Source organism: Triticum dicoccoides, chromosome 2B (genome assembly GCF_002162155.2).
Source record: "Triticum dicoccoides isolate Atlit2015 ecotype Zavitan chromosome 2B, WEW_v2.0, whole genome shotgun sequence".
NCBI classification, from domain to species: Eukaryota; Viridiplantae; Streptophyta; class Magnoliopsida; order Poales; family Poaceae; genus Triticum; species Triticum dicoccoides.
The window spans coordinates 34,680,800-34,696,430 of record NC_041383.1 but is presented as its reverse complement, the minus strand read 5'-3'; the positions used below and the strand labels follow the sequence as shown (position 1 = coordinate 34,696,430).

The window sequence follows — 15,631 nt, the reverse complement described above, 5'->3', positions numbered from 1 at the left end:
CCTCTAGTTGTAAGCTTAATGGTTTGGGAGCAGCACTGGGCATCTATCCTTATATTCAGTTAGATCCTGGCCACCACTTTGTAGTGGTTCAGCCTCAATTTCCTCTGTAATTGGAATCTATCTCAGTAAAATGACTCCCAAACTTATCTATTTTCTCTGTGTTATTGCCTGAATCCTGCAACTAGGGTCTGAAATTCAGTTGCGAAAATAGATACAGAAACTGAAACCAGCTCAGATTCAACACCGGAAAGGGAGAACTCACACGGAGAGCCCATCGCCGTGGCCCGTGGGAGCACCAGCCTTCGCACCTCCCCTCCCTGCACGCGCTGATATCCAGAAGCAGCTCAATGATGATCAGTGTCCTTCCACCGCCCATGCCACGGTTTTCATGCTTGATTCTACCTCCACATGTTAGGGTCTCTATGCTTGATTCTACCTCCTGGGAGAAGTGGTTGCGCACCCTTTCATGGTTGCAAGCATGTTCGATCAGGGTGCTCTTTCCAACTTTCGCAGGACCGATGATCGGCAGGACAACCGGATTATCTGTGGAACTAGGAGTAGTCTCTGCTTGCAACAGGAAGTTCATGATATGCTCCATCTCCATTTGGCGTCCAAACATGCACTTATCCAGCACCAGATACACGTTGTACGGTTGGCGCTGCAGACGTGGGCATGCATTTGGAAACATGACAAACCCACTTACATCTTCAATGGTGTCCCTTACGCTGCCAAGAACTTGCTCCAGTAGCTTAGCTTGTGCTGCACCCTCACCGTTGCCACTGCAGAAACATACACGCTTGGCAGGGTTGAACTTAGATGCGGCAAAGGAGTAATTGACTTTATGATCTTTTCTCCTGTCATCTGTAGGAATAACCACGACGTGTTGTGTGGTGTTGCGTCCTGGTCGGACAAGTATCAGCACGCATAGTCCGAGTAGTACTCCTACTACCTAACCGAATAGATTAGCTTCTAGCTAGTATATATACTCTGCACCCCCCACATTGTAACATCAGAAAATTAGAAAAAGAAATAGAGCAAGGCTCGATACGAGCCTTTGGCCATCATACCGTTTTTGTGTTTCCCGTCTGTTCCATCGCTACGTTCCTTCATCGATTGAATCGATCCTGTCGCTGGAGAGCTAACTTGTGCACGTACGGAAGTATACGGCGATACGTGCATGTGCTAGAGCACTGTTCATCGATTAACCTGCTAGCTAGCTTGCACGTACAGGTTGCTTCGGTGGTTTTGATCTAGCAAGTTCAAAAGCCAACATCATCTCCATGGACAAGGCAACTGAAGATGTCGAGGGTGTAATATTCTCTGTACATCTCCCTTTTCAGGATGCCGAGTTGATGCAGCATGCCCTGGTTTGTGATGAGCCGGTCATCTGCCTCCTCGACGATGATACGAACCCACATTAGCAGCCGTTGCAGACTGTGAAGACTCTCCTCCTGGGTAGGCGCCGTCGTGTGCTTCAGGCATCTGTCCACCAGGAAAGATGTGGATCTACTCGCAAGCTCGCCCATAACCCATAGCAGCAGAAAAGATTACCTCCATGTGTGTGTGAGAACCATCTGGCCTTTGTGCTTCTTGAGGGATGCAGTACGACAACAAATCAATAGCCAAACCAGTGTATCGCTCACTGCGCGAGGTACAGAGCAGTCGCGTGCAGCGTGCACAGTTGGCCTTGCCAGGTAGCCTGCCGCAGCTCTTCACCTAATTTTCCTAACGTGCATCTGCTGCCGGTCTGACTAGATTTTGTGGAGTTTTTTCATGGTTCGTATTTATTTGTTTTTCATTTTTTTGCTTTTTTAGTCAGTCTGCTTAATATGAATTTAAAATATTCACACATAAGTAAAAAATTAAAAAGTTCAGGGATTTGAGAAAACGTTTGTGAATTCAAGAAAATAATTGTGAATTCATAAACAATAGTGAGTTTTAACAAATATTCATGTATTTAAAAAATGCTTATTTTTTTAAAATGTGCCCCGAATAAAAAAATCTCACAAATTTTAGGAAAATCACAAAAATTTAAAATATTTATGTCTTTAAAAATATTTTTGATTAATAAAATTTCATGAATTTGATAAAATACGTATGAATTTAAAAATCTCAGAAAATTTAAAAATGTTCATGAATTCCAAAAGTGTTACCGAATTAGAAAAAATTATCAATTCAAACATGTTTTTAATCTAAAAATTGTTAAAGACAAAAAAAATTATTCACAAATTAGAAAAAATTGCCGACTAAAATTATCATTAATTTATCAAACTATATTTGACTTAAAAAAATCACATTAAAAATATATTCATATAATTTAAAAGCATGCTGCTGATTTGTAAAATGTTAAATAATTCAAAAAATAGTGATAAGTTCAATTTTTTTATAAATTTGAAAATATTCATGAACTCAAATAATGTGTGCACATTTGAGCAAATGATCTCAAATAAAGAAAACTTGAATTCAAAAAATGCTTATGAATAAAAAGGAACATGAAAAAAAAGAAGGTTTATGAGTTTGGTAAATTTTGTGTTGTTTGGGAGTATTACGTTGGGAATTGTTTATTGTTTCAAACATGTAACAATTTTTCTAATTGTTTTCGGTTGTGTATCATTAAATTCAACCTGAAACAATCGCACTTTTTGGTACACGATAAACATTATGATACGCGTTGAAATACGAAAAATAAAACAATGAAACAATACGCAGCAGTTTCAAACATGATGTTTTGGTCCAAAATCAAAAAAGTACATGAATCTCAAAGCAAGAGTGAAATGATGAATCCATGCATGAGATCGTTTTGGCTCTCCACATGTCCCTGCCCCTTCCACCGCCACCACAAGAGCCAGATTAGCCTCGCGGGTTCAACAACACTTGTTTTCCTTTTGTTTTGGGTGTGTTGAGCTGGTGCCCTCAGTATGAACCTATGCATGTGTTCGTCCCGTGCTCCGTGGAGCCTGGTCGTGTTTTTTCTTTGTTTGTTTCTCTTTCTATGCACTAGTAAATGCGCACGTGCAACGCACGTGTAATCTTAATTTGGCTTGAAGATATACCTAAATTTTCTTTTAAAAAGTAGCATCAAAATAAATAGTTTGTGTAAGCACCACCAGCGGCAGGTCCATCTCTTCCTTCAAATGGGTTGAAAATTGTACTAATCCAACGTAGTTAAGGGCATATGCAAGTGACCAGGGGAGGGGGCACATACCTTGTCCTCAGGCCGCTAAAAGAGAAATCCAAAAATCTAAGCACAATCCATTGAAATCAGCACAACTGATCCACTACCCAGCTGCTACCAAAAGTTTCATACCATTGTGTAACCTAGTTGTTTCATAGCGCATGTTGGTAATGAAGCTTAATAACTGTTGAATGTGTGCACATAAGGCTGCTTTTGGTTCAGTTTTACAAAGCCTGATTTGGGTTCAGTTTTTAGTTCATACATGCTGCTTTTCTGTTCAGTGAAACATGAATTAATCTTCTCCGGAAGAAATGAAGAAAGTAGAGATGAAAGACCTCTGGCCCGGCGGCTGCGTGTTTGATGGCGGCGTCCCCTGATGACCTAGAACCGACGAAGAGGGACGGGCAGGCGGTCCAGGTAGTGTCCATGATGGTCCGACAGCCCGACACCAACTGACAGCCCGACACCAACGGATGGCCGTGCGGCATCCCTGACAGGTCCGACGGTGATGGGCGGTCCAGGCGGCGCCTCCGACGCGCCCCCGCCGGTCGGCCAGGTGGTCTAGGTGGCGTCCCCGACAACCGGCATCCTTGAAGTTCCGGCGGCTTCGCTACGGCCGAGGCCAGGAAAGGCGATGGGTAGAGGCGGCACGGAGATGTGAGAGGCGGCGTCCTTGAAGCTGTTGCGGGTCGAGGCGATGGGGGCGGTGTGCGTCGCTGAAGCGAGGTGATGGGGCAGCGCCTTGGGGCGGTTCCCTATGGCAGTTTCCTTTCGTGTGAAAGGGTATGTAAGGAAGCGGATCGCATGACGGTTCGATGTGGCAGTTTCCTTTCGTGTGAAGGGGTACGTAAAGAAGGGGATCGCACGACGGATCGCTATGGCAGTTTCCTTTCGTGTGAAAGGGTACGTAAGGAAGGGGGTCGGGAGAGAAAGGATTGATTAGCAATAAACGTGTTTAGCGCTAAACGTGTTTAGTTGCTCACCATTAGGACAATAAGGACTGTCGGATTAACGCTAATGGATGACCGAGATTTGTTGGATCTGTCCCACTGGTTCTTTTTATATTGGTATAGATGGAGCTCGCTGTAACCTTCCAATGTTGTTGGTGGTGGTGCTTTATTTTTTTCCTGAAAAGAAGGTTAAACCATTGGCCTCTGCATCAATCGATGCATGTAACCATCTTTATTAACTAGTAACCATGCACGTGCAACGCACGTATAAAACACTTGATATTTCCTCATTCATCATAGTTAAGAGACAATTATTTGAACAAAAAATGTATTGGCATGAACCAGTAAATGTTCCGGTCATACAGGAAAATGCTTGCTTTGCACCTATTGCGGCATATAGGATCTTTTTTACATGAAGCGACAACGGTTCCTGTCAGTAACACACGAACAGACACCACTGGAATCATCTCACATGCCAAGTTCAAAGTTTGGCGAGTTTTCTTTCGTCAGGAGCTCGACAATCACAGTAGTCTACCGAGTATCAACGTATATGAACTCGGGAAACCAAAAGAATCTTGTAAACACAACTCAGTCATTGAGGCCCCGCTCATTCTTTATATGCATCAAGATGCTCTTGACATGTAAATGTTAGTTGATTTTGCAAAACAATCTGTCAAACCACTGAAATGCTGAAAGAAAAATACATGATCTGCAATGAAACTTTCCATCTATATTTCATAGCATTCACAACTGCCTAAATAATATGGAATTGCCATTAGCCGCAAATTACAAAGTGTGCGCTAAATAAGCAAACCATATACAATTCTAGTGGGCTACCATAATTTTTAGACTGCGGAATTCTACAAAATAAATGAATTTGGAACTACCTAGTGGTCTACAATCCCAGTAATCAAGCAATCCATGCACACTTTGTATAATAAATGTATTTTGCTTGAATAACAAACTAACTAGGTGTACAGTTCTACAAGAAGACAAGATAAAAAACCTATAAGAGAAGATATGGAACCATGGAAGTACAGGGAGATTGTAAACACAAGCCTGACGTGTTCTTCACAGCAGATAATTTTGATTATTTCTTATAAATCGTACTTACTATGTTCAACTGAACTGACGTATACTGATTAAATTTGGACTATCCATGCTGTCCTAATACATCAACCAGGAAATAATTTCAAAATATACAGATAAGATCATGATGAGTAGTTTATTTGTTAATCACAATGGACACAAATTTCAAGTTGACTTCAAGAAATAACATCATTTGTACATCTATGACTTACGAACACCAGAGCAAATATTTTTACGATACCAGCCTGAACTTCAAACAAAATTTTCCTGACGAACAACTATCCAACTGTACCACCCTGCACATCAAGAGAAAAAAACATCACAGACTCATCGCATTCCTAGATTCAGAGTGTTTTCGTGGCTCTATTATCTGAAACGCCTTCACCGACAGAAAGTAGTGGTACCAGACGTTTAAGGAGAATCATAGTCCACACACCATAGCCAAGATATATTTCTTCTTTCACATTTGCATACAAAGGAAAAAGCTCTGTAGAAAGATATTACCAGCGTTTGGAAAGGAATCAATTGCAGTAACAGTTGCATAAGAAATGATGCACTGTTTTCTCTCGAAGCTTTCCTACTTATTCACACTTACAAAATTCAAATAAAGACCATCACAAACAATTCGAACAGTCTGGTCAGTTGTAGAGGATTTTCCATATGTGATACTCTCCTGAATGTTGAATCTCAGCAATGTTGTAGAGGAGTAGGCCAGTCTAATTAATTACATTTACATGTTTGTAAGTCTCGATCCTAGAAACTTGCAAACCTACGGTACAACAAAGGCTGCAATTTACTTTTTACTGAAAGATATGTTATCTATTGATCTCTCTCTATCTTATGGCTGAGATGAACATAATTGTGGAAAAAAGCCTCCACTGGACACCACCAACCAATTTCCGAACTAAGGAGGCCGAGGGGGATTTGCATTACCAGATTTTGAAGCCAAGGGCGGTGTGGTAGTGTGAAACTGCTGCCCGGCAGCCACTACAGAATAAGGTACAATTATACACACCAAGCACATAACTTGGGATCAAAATTGTGAGATTATCGTAGGATATAACAGCTGTACCAAGGTTTTGGTTACCAGTCGAAATTTCAAGATTTCCCACGGTTACCGCATATTTCCGTGCCCCTCGATAAATCCTCATACCAAGCAAAAAATACCTTTTTTTTGAAAATTTTGAATTTAAACGCTCCATTTGTAGTCAAGTGCGTAGGATCTAATTAATGCCATGAGATTTGAGTCTGACGTGTTCGTAGCATAGTTCCTGTTTTGAGAGGTCTCTGGTTCGAACGTTCATTCATTCATATATTTGAATTCAAAATTCAACTATAAAATTCGTTCGAAATATTCTCGGTATTTCCCGGTAACCGTGGTAACCACGTTTTCCCGTCCCCCTCGGTAAAATTGCCTCACTCGTTAACCAAAACCTTGCTCTATTAGTCATGGAGTAGCAGCTTAGGACATGCAGAGATAAGATGTGCAACTGAACATGGAGAAAGAAGGTTCCAACAGTGGTGGAACTCACTTGCGACGCCGTTCTTGTCGCCTTCGCTGTCACGTCGCCTCCTGGATGTCCACTCCCGGGCTTCCTGGGCGACCCTCGGTCGTGGCACCGGGCCTCGATGGAGTGCGGCAGGCTGCTGGCGGCGGACCGGGTGACGCAGGGCGCGATGGCGCTGCGCGGGGACCCGTCGACGCCCAACTTCCTGCTGCTCCCGCCGATCTTCTTGTTCCCGGCGCTCGAGCGACTCAACCTCTCGTTGGCCTCGCTGTGGGGCCAACCGCTGCTCTCCTCGGCCTCGCGAATTGCAGGGGCGCCCGCCTCCTCCTCCTCCAACCACCTCCCGCTCCATCGGAAGAGATCGCTGAGCGGAACGCCTTCATTGCCGCGCACCTCGCCGCCTACTCCCCGCCATGTCTGACCTCCCCCTCTACTGCTGCGACCCCTCGACGCTCGCCAGCCCCGCGCCCTGCTAGCAGGCCAACCTCCGCAGCGTCTATCTCGGGATGGATTGGGAAGCACACAAAAGAGGAAGGGAAGGGGGGGCCGGTGGCGCAATGTTGTTGCGGATCCGTATTTCTCGATCCAGGGAGAGATAGAAGGGTCAGAGAGGCACGATTCAGGTGGAATCGACCCAAAAATCACATGGCTATGGGCGGGGCCGCCGGGATCGGGGACGCAGAGCGCTAGAAGTATTGGCAGGCCACACGTCTGCTTCGCAGAACATTTCATCTTAGATGTTCATCTAGACGGTAGACCGTTCGCGTAATATAGGCAGTGGGATATGCTTATAAGGTTGATCTGATCTGGCGGTACAGGTTATTCTGTGTACAGTTTGTTGTGTGGCTTTGGGAGAAGTCATCTTTGCTCTTTTAACAGTAGTAGAGATTATTCCATGAAGGTCTGACAAGAACATACATCAAGCCACCTGAAGCCTCCACTCACACCTACAAACTTGATAATGTTGCTCTCACTCCCCATATCTATAACCGATGTCGTCGCCGATCCATCCATATAACGTATCGGAACCAACAAGCGGTGCAGCATGCCTAAAGCGTACACGACATGCACACGTTTTAGAAGCCACCATCATCATCGAACGGCTCTCCCATCTTCAGGAGAGAGATCTGCATCATCCTTGCCAGTCCGGCCATCTGTCGACGCTACCACGACACCCAACGACTTCACCACCCTGCGCTCGTCCATCTCGATGAGGAGACTCCGGAAGATTTGTGTCGTGCGTTGCACCTGCCGACCAGGCATGGCACGGCGTAGGACCTGTAGGCTAAGCATGACTTGGCATCTCCACCGAAGCTCCGTTCAAGACGAAGCTGCTCCGCCTCTTGCCTCTGTCTTCCAGCGCTGCTCCACAAACGAAGCTCCCAATAGAGAAACGACACCGTAGTGCCACCATCGTCCAATCTGGAACACCAAATCCTAGGATTTCTTCCGGAGCAGCACGAGTGGGTTGACAGTAGTTAGATGACGATGCCTTCATCAAGGTAACAACGCAGGATGCCGCCATTTCCTGCTGTCAGGCTCGGTTTTCACCGATGGCGGTGCTTTAGTTAGAGCGGAGCATAAAGCCTTTTCCGATATACATGAGATCGGATATCCCGGTAGAAAAACCGGTCTCCAATGGAGTCGGCAAGATGGTACACCAGCCAGAGCACATGTCTACACGCGCTGAGGTAGATGAATGACAAATCATGCCATCTAGAGAAGACTTTTCAATCCCAAAGATATTTTTTTCTCCAAATGATTTGTTGAAAGGCATACAAAATATCCCCGCAAAAAAGAAGAAGAAATGCATGTAGAAAAATGTCCATTAACATTTGAGTTTGCCAGCTTAAACAATACTGACCTAGGAAAGAGATTGCGGTGACGGATGCACGACCACAAGAACACAACAGCTCCATGCATGTACGTGCAAATAAAACAATACAATACAGGGTATCTAAGAGGGAGAAACAGGATTGAATACTAAACTTCTGGCCGCATTTGTTCTACTGCTTGCATCCTTGACTGCTGGGGGGATCTGCGGTGTTTGTTACGAATGAATATCGCCACTACTAGTGGGTAGGCCGAAATGTAGACGAGCAGGGGGACGAAAAGGAATGTCACATTCCTGGACGACTCCCAATTCCTGGTACTTCCTGCCACGTAGGCCACCAGGAGGCCGAGCATGTCCAGCAAAAGGGCAGCGTGGACCGGCCAGAGCGCCCACTTGGGATCAAAATTGTGAGATTATCGTAGGATATAACAGCTGTACCAAGGTTTTGGTTACCAGTCGAAATTTCAAGATTTCCCACGGTTACCGCATATTTCCGTGCCCCTCGATAAATCCTCATACCAAGCAAAAAATACCTTTTTTTGAAAATTTTGAATTTAAACGCTCCATTTGTAGTCAAGTGCGTAGGATCTAATTAATGCCATGAGATTTGAGTCTGACGTGTTCATAGCATAGTTCCTGTTTTGAGAGGTCTCTGGTTCGAACGTTCATTCATTCATTTATTTGAATTCAAAATTCAACTATAAAATTCGTTCGAAATATTCTCGGTATTTCCGGTAACCGTGGTAACCACGTTTTCCCGTCCCCCTCGGTAAAATTGCCTCACTCGTTAACCAAAACCTTGCTCTATTAGTCATGGAGTAGCAGCTTAGGACATGCAGAGATAAGATGTGCAACTGAACATGGAGAAAGAAGGTTCCAACAGTGGTGGAACTCACTTGCGATGCCGTTCTTGTCGCCTTCGCTGTCACGTCGCCTCCTGGATGTCCACTCCCGGGCTTCCTGGGCGACCCTCGGTCGTGGCACCGGGCCTCGATGGAGTGCGGCAGGCTGCTGGCGGCGGACCGGGTGACGCAGGGCGCGATGGCGCTGCGCGGGGACCCGTCGACGCCCAACTTCCTGCTGCTCCCGCCGATCTTCTTGTTCCCGGCACTCGAGCGACTCAACCTCTCGTTGGCCCCGCTGTGGGGCCAACCGCTGCTCTCCTCGGCCTCGCGAATTGCAGGGGCGCCCGCCTCCTCCTCCTCCAACCACCTCCCGCTCCATCAGAAGAGATCGCCGAGCGGAACGCCTTCATTGCCGCGCACCTCGCCGCCTACTCCCCGCCATGTCTGACCTCCCCCTCTACTGCTGCGACCCCTCGACGCTCGCCAGCCCCGCGCCCTGCTAGCAGGCCAACCTCCGCAGCGTCTATCTCGGGATGGATTGGGAAGCACACAAAAGAGGAAGGGAAGGGGGGGCCGGTGGCGCAATGTTGTTGCGGATCCGTATTTCTCGATCCAGGGAGAGATAGAAGGGTCAGAGAGGCACGATTCAGGTGGAATCGACCCAAAAATCACATGGCTATGGGCGGGGCCGCCGGGATCGGGGACGCAGAGCGCTAGAAGTATCGGCAGGCCACACGTCTGCTTCGCAGAACATTTCATCTTAGATGTTCATCTAGACGGTAGACCGTTCGCGTAATATAGGCAGTGGGATATGCTTATAAGGTTGATCTGATCTGGCGGTACAGGTTATTCTGTGTACAGTTTGTTGTGTGGCTTTGGGAGAAGTCATCTTTGCTCTTTTAACAGTAGTAGAGATTATTCCATGAAGGTCTGACAAGAACATACATCAAGCCACCTGAAGCCTCCACTCACACCTACAAACTTGATAATGTTGCTCTCACTCCCCATATCTATAACCGATGTCGTCGCCGATCCATCCATATAACGTATCGGAACCAACAAGCGGTGCAGCATGCCTAAAGCGTACACGACATGCACATGTTTTAGAAGCCACCATCATCATCGAACGGCTCTCCCATCTTCAGGAGAGAGATCTGCATCATCCTTGCCAGTCCGGCCATCTGTCGACGCTACCACGACACCCAACGACTTCACCACCCTGCGCTCGTCCATCTCGATGAGGAGACTCCGGAAGATTTGTGTCGTGCGTTGCACCTGCCGACCAGGCATGGCACGGCGTAGGACCTGTAGGCTAAGCATGACTTGGCATCTCCACCGAAGCTCCGTTCAAGACGAAGCTGCTCCGCCTCTTGCCTCTGTCTTCCAGCGCTGCTCCACAAACGAAGCTCCCAATAGAGAAACGACACCGTAGTGCCACCATCGTCCAATCTGGAACACCAAATCCTAGGATTTCTTTCGGAGCAGCACGAGTGGGTTGACAGTAGTTAGATGACGATGCCTTCATCAAGGTAACAACGCAGGATGCCGCCATTTCCTGCTGTCAGGCTCGGTTTTCACCGATGGCGGTGCTTTAGTTAGAGCGGAGCATAAAGCCTTTTCCGATATACATGAGATCGGATATCCCGGTAGAAAAACCGGTCTCCAATGGAGTCGGCAAGATGGTACACCAGCCAGAGCAGATGTCTACACGCGCTGAGGTAGATGAATGACAAATCATGCCATCTAGAGAAGACTTTTCAATCCCAAAGATATTTTTTTCTCCAAATGATTTGTTGAAAGGCATACAAAATATCCCCGCAAAAAAGAAGAAGAAATGCATGTAGAAAAATGTCCATTAACATTTGAGTTTGCCAGCTTAAACAATACTGACCTAGGAAAGAGATTGCGGTGACGGATGCACGACCACAAGAACACAACAGCTCCATGCATGTACGTGCAAATAAAACAATACAATACAGGGTATCTAAGAGGGAGAAACAGGATTGAATACTAAACTTCTGGCCGCATTTGTTCTACTGCTTGCATCCTTGACTGCTGGGGGGATCTGCGGTGTTTGTTACGAATGAATATCGCCACTACTAGTGGGTAGGCCGAAATGTAGACGAGCAGGGGGACGAAAAGGAATGTCACATTCCTGGACGACTCCCAATTCCTGGTACTTCCTGCCACGTAGGCCACCAGGAGGCCGAGCATGTCCAGCAAAAGGGCAGCGTGGACCGGCCAGAGCGCCCACTTGGGGTCACCGGTGTGGAACGGCAGGCAGTGCCGTAGCCGCTCTAGGTTGCTAAGCGTCAACGGGAGCAGCATGACGATGGCGACGACGGAAGCAATGAACGAAGCGGAGTTGCTGTAGAAGAAGATGTCGTACCGGCGCCTGTTGATGTCGAATAGCATCGGGTCGCCGGCGGAATAGGCGGCGCTGTCCTCTTGCCACACGCCACCTGGCGGTCGCAGGCCACTCTGGTACGTCACACTTGCAGCTAGGACCCCTAGCAGCATCAGGTACTCAAGCTGCTCGTCTTTCTCAGCCCTCTCTCGTCGTCGTCGTGGTCTTGTTGTAGGCTCAACTTGATGCTTGATCCTGTACCTGACGAAGCGGTTGTATGAGAAGATACATACCGGCAGTAGTACCACCGCCATCACCATGGTCAGCATGTAGATGCTAGTCTTGAGATGGCGGGAGCTCCCGGAAGCATAGGCACCCATGAGAGCGTACATGCCCAACGCCATGCACGCGTGGAGCCGGTAGCCCCGTATCACTCGCCTGTACAGCTTTTGGTTCACGAGGAGTAGAATGACAGCCACCGACGCCATGAAGCTGACGGCGTTGCAGTAGAAAAAGGCACTGTAGCGGCGCGGGTAGTTGTCGAGCAGGACGGGGTAGCCCGCGCGGTGGCCAAGCTGCTCGTCATCCGCCGGCCAGAAGCCGCCAGGCGGGGACAGCCCGGCTTGGTACGTAAGTGCCGCGGCTAAGATGGCGATTAGACGCAGCACTTGACCATTGTCATCCAGCTGCTGGTTGCTGCTTCGTTCCCCAGCTACTCGCCTTGCAAAAGCAGGAGCAGATGTAGTAGCAGCAGGAACAGGAACAGGTTCAGCAACCACGTTCTCCTTCAGGCCTACCGCACAAACATGGACGGCGATGTAGATGAGGATAAGGCCAATCACGATGACAACATAGATGGACCTTTTTGCATCTCTGGTGCTCCCTGCGGCATAGGCGGTGACGAGGCAGATCAGATCCAGCACCATGCATCCCTCCAAAGTGTGGAGCGTGAGCAGGAACTTGCTCTGTACCATCATGACCAGTACCAGAGATGTCACGAAAGCTGCGGAGTTGCTGTAGAAGAAAACCTGGTAGCGTGCATGATGTGTAGTCTATAGCACAGGACGCCCAATCTCATGCCCATCCAGGTTGTCTTGCCAGAGGCCACCCGGGAAACCAAAAGAATCTTGTAAACACAACTCAGTCATTGAGGCCCCGCTCATTCTTTATATGCATCAAGATGCTCTTGACATGTAAATGTTAGTTTATTTTGCAAAACAATCTGTCAAACCACTGAAATGCTGAAAGAAAAATACATGATCTGCAATGAAACTTTCCATCTATATTTCATAGCATTCACAACTGCCTAAATAATATGGAATTGCCATTAGCCGCAAATTACAAAGTGTGCGCTAAATAAGCAAACCATATACAATTCTAGTGGGCTACCATAATTTTTAGACTGCGGAATTCTACAAAATAAATGAATTTGGAACTACCTAGTGGTCTACAATCCCAGTAATCAAGCAATCCATGCACACTTTGTATAATAAATGTATTTTGCTTGAATAACAAACTAACTAGGTGTACAGTTCTACAAGAAGACAAGATAAAAAACCTATAAGAGAAGATATGGAACCATGGAAGTACAGGGAGACTGTAAACACAAGCCTGACGTGTTCTTCACAGCAGATAATTTTGATTATTTCTTATAAATCGTACTTACTATGTTCAACTGAACTGACGTATACTGATTAAATTTGGACTATCCATGCTGTCCTAATACATCAACCAGGAAATAATTTCAAAATATACAGATAAGATCATGATGAGTAGTTTATTTGTTAATCACAATGGACACAAATTTCAAGTTGACTTCAAGAAATAACATCATTTGTACATCTATGACTTACGAACACCAGAGCAAATATTTTTACGATACCAGCCTGAACTTCAAACAAAATTTTCCTGACGAACAACTATCCAACTGTACCACCCTGCACATCAAGAGAAAAAAACATCACAGACTCATCGCATTCCTAGATTCAGAGTGTTTTCGTGGCTCTATTATCTGAAACGCCTTCACCGACAGAAAGTAGTGGTACCAGACGTTTAAGGAGAATCATAGTCCACACACCATAGCCAAGATATATTTCTTCTTTCACATTTGCATACAAAGGAAAAAGCTCTGTAGAAAGATATTACCAGCGTTTGGAAAGGAATCAATTGCAGTAACAGTTGCATAAGAAATGATGCACTGTTTTCTCTCGAAGCTTTCCTACTTATTCACACTTACAAAATTCAAATAAAGACCATCACAAACAATTCGAACAGTCTGGTCAGTTGTAGAGGATTTTCCATATGTGATACTCTCCTGAATGTTGAATCTCAGCAATGTTGTAGAGGAGTAGGCCAGTCTAATTAATTACATTTACATGTTTGTAAGTCTCGATCCTAGAAACTTGCAAACCTACGGTACAACAAAGGCTGCAATTTACTTTTTACTGAAAGATATGTTATCTATTGATCTCTCTCTATCTTATGGCTGAGATGAACATAATTGTGGAAAAAAGCCTCCACTGGACACCACCAACCAATTTCCGAACTAAGGAGGCCGAGGGGGATTTGCATTACCAGATTTTGAAGCCAAGGGCGGTGTGGTAGTGTGAAACTGCTGCCCGGCAGCCACTACAGAATAAGGTACAATTATACACACCAAGCACATAACTTGGGATCAAAATTGTGAGATTATCGTAGGATATAACAGCTGTACCAAGGTTTTGGTTACCAGTCGAAATTTCAAGATTTCCCACGGTTACCGCATATTTCCGTGCCCCTCGATAAATCCTCATACCAAGCAAAAAATACCTTTTTTTTGAAAATTTTGAATTTAAACGCTCCATTTGTAGTCAAGTGCGTAGGATCTAATTAATGCCTTGAGATTTGAGTATGACGTGTTCGTAGCATAGTTCCTGTTTTGAGAGGTCTCTGGTTCGAACGTTCATTCATTCATTTATTTGAATTCAAAATTCAACTATAAAATTCGTTCAAAATATTCTCGGTATTTCCCGGTAACCGTGGTAACCACGTTTTCCCGTCCCCCTCGGTAAAATTGCCTCACTCTTTAACCAAAACCTTGCTCTATTAGTCATGGAGTAGCAGCTTAGGACATGCAGAGATAAGATGTGCAACTGAACATGGAGAAAGAAGGTTCCAACAGTGGTGGAACTCACTTGCGACGCCGTTCTTGTCGCCTTCGCTGTCACGTCGCCTCCTGGATGTCCACTCCCAGGCTTCCTGGGCGACCCTCGGTCGTGGCACCGGGCCTCGATGGAGTGCGGCAGGCTGCTGGCGGCGGACCGGGTGACGCAGGGCGCGATGGCGCTGCGCGGGGACCCGTCGACTCCCAACTTCCTGCTGCTCCCGCCGATCTTCTTGTTCCCGGCGCTCGAGCGACTCAACCTCTCGTTGGCCTCGCTGTGGGGCCAACCGCTGCTCTCCTCGGCCTCGCGAATTGCAGGGGCGCCCGCCTCCTCCTCCTCCAACCACCTCCCGCTCCATCGGAAGAGATCGCCGAGCGGAACGCCTTCATTGCCGCGCACCTCGCCGCCTACTCCCCGCCATGTCTGACCTCCCCCTCTACTGCTGCGACCCCTCGACGCTCGCCAGCCCCGCGCCCTGCTAGCAGGCCAACCTCCGCAGCGTCTATCTCGGGATGGATTGGGAAGCACACAAAAGAGGAAGGGAAGGGGGGGCCGGTGGCGCAATGTTGTTGCGGATCCGTATTTCTCGATCCAGGGAGAGATAGAAGGGTCAGAGAGGCACGATTCAGGTGGAATCGACCCAAAAATCACATGGCTATGGGCGGGGCCGCCGGGATCGGGGACGCAGAGCGCTAGAAGTATCGGCAGGCCACACGTCTGCTTCGCAGAACATTTCATCT

The 15,631-nt window shown here is 46.7% G+C and overlaps 1 protein-coding gene across 1 annotated transcript; it reads right to left on the bottom strand.

Moving 5' to 3' along the window:
• Positions 1-11,168: 11,168 nt before the first annotated feature.
• Positions 11,169-15,629, bottom strand: LOC119360338. Its single transcript, XM_037626019.1, has 5 exons — positions 14,922-15,629; positions 14,323-14,376; positions 13,682-13,685; positions 12,735-12,800; positions 11,169-12,631 (listed from the first exon to the last, which is right to left on the bottom strand). Exons 1-5 carry the CDS (start codon positions 15,627-15,629, stop codon positions 11,412-11,414), a joined length of 2,052 nt encoding a protein of 683 aa, XP_037481916.1. The 3' UTR covers positions 11,169-11,411.
• Between the last annotated feature and the right edge of the window lie 2 nt (positions 15,630-15,631).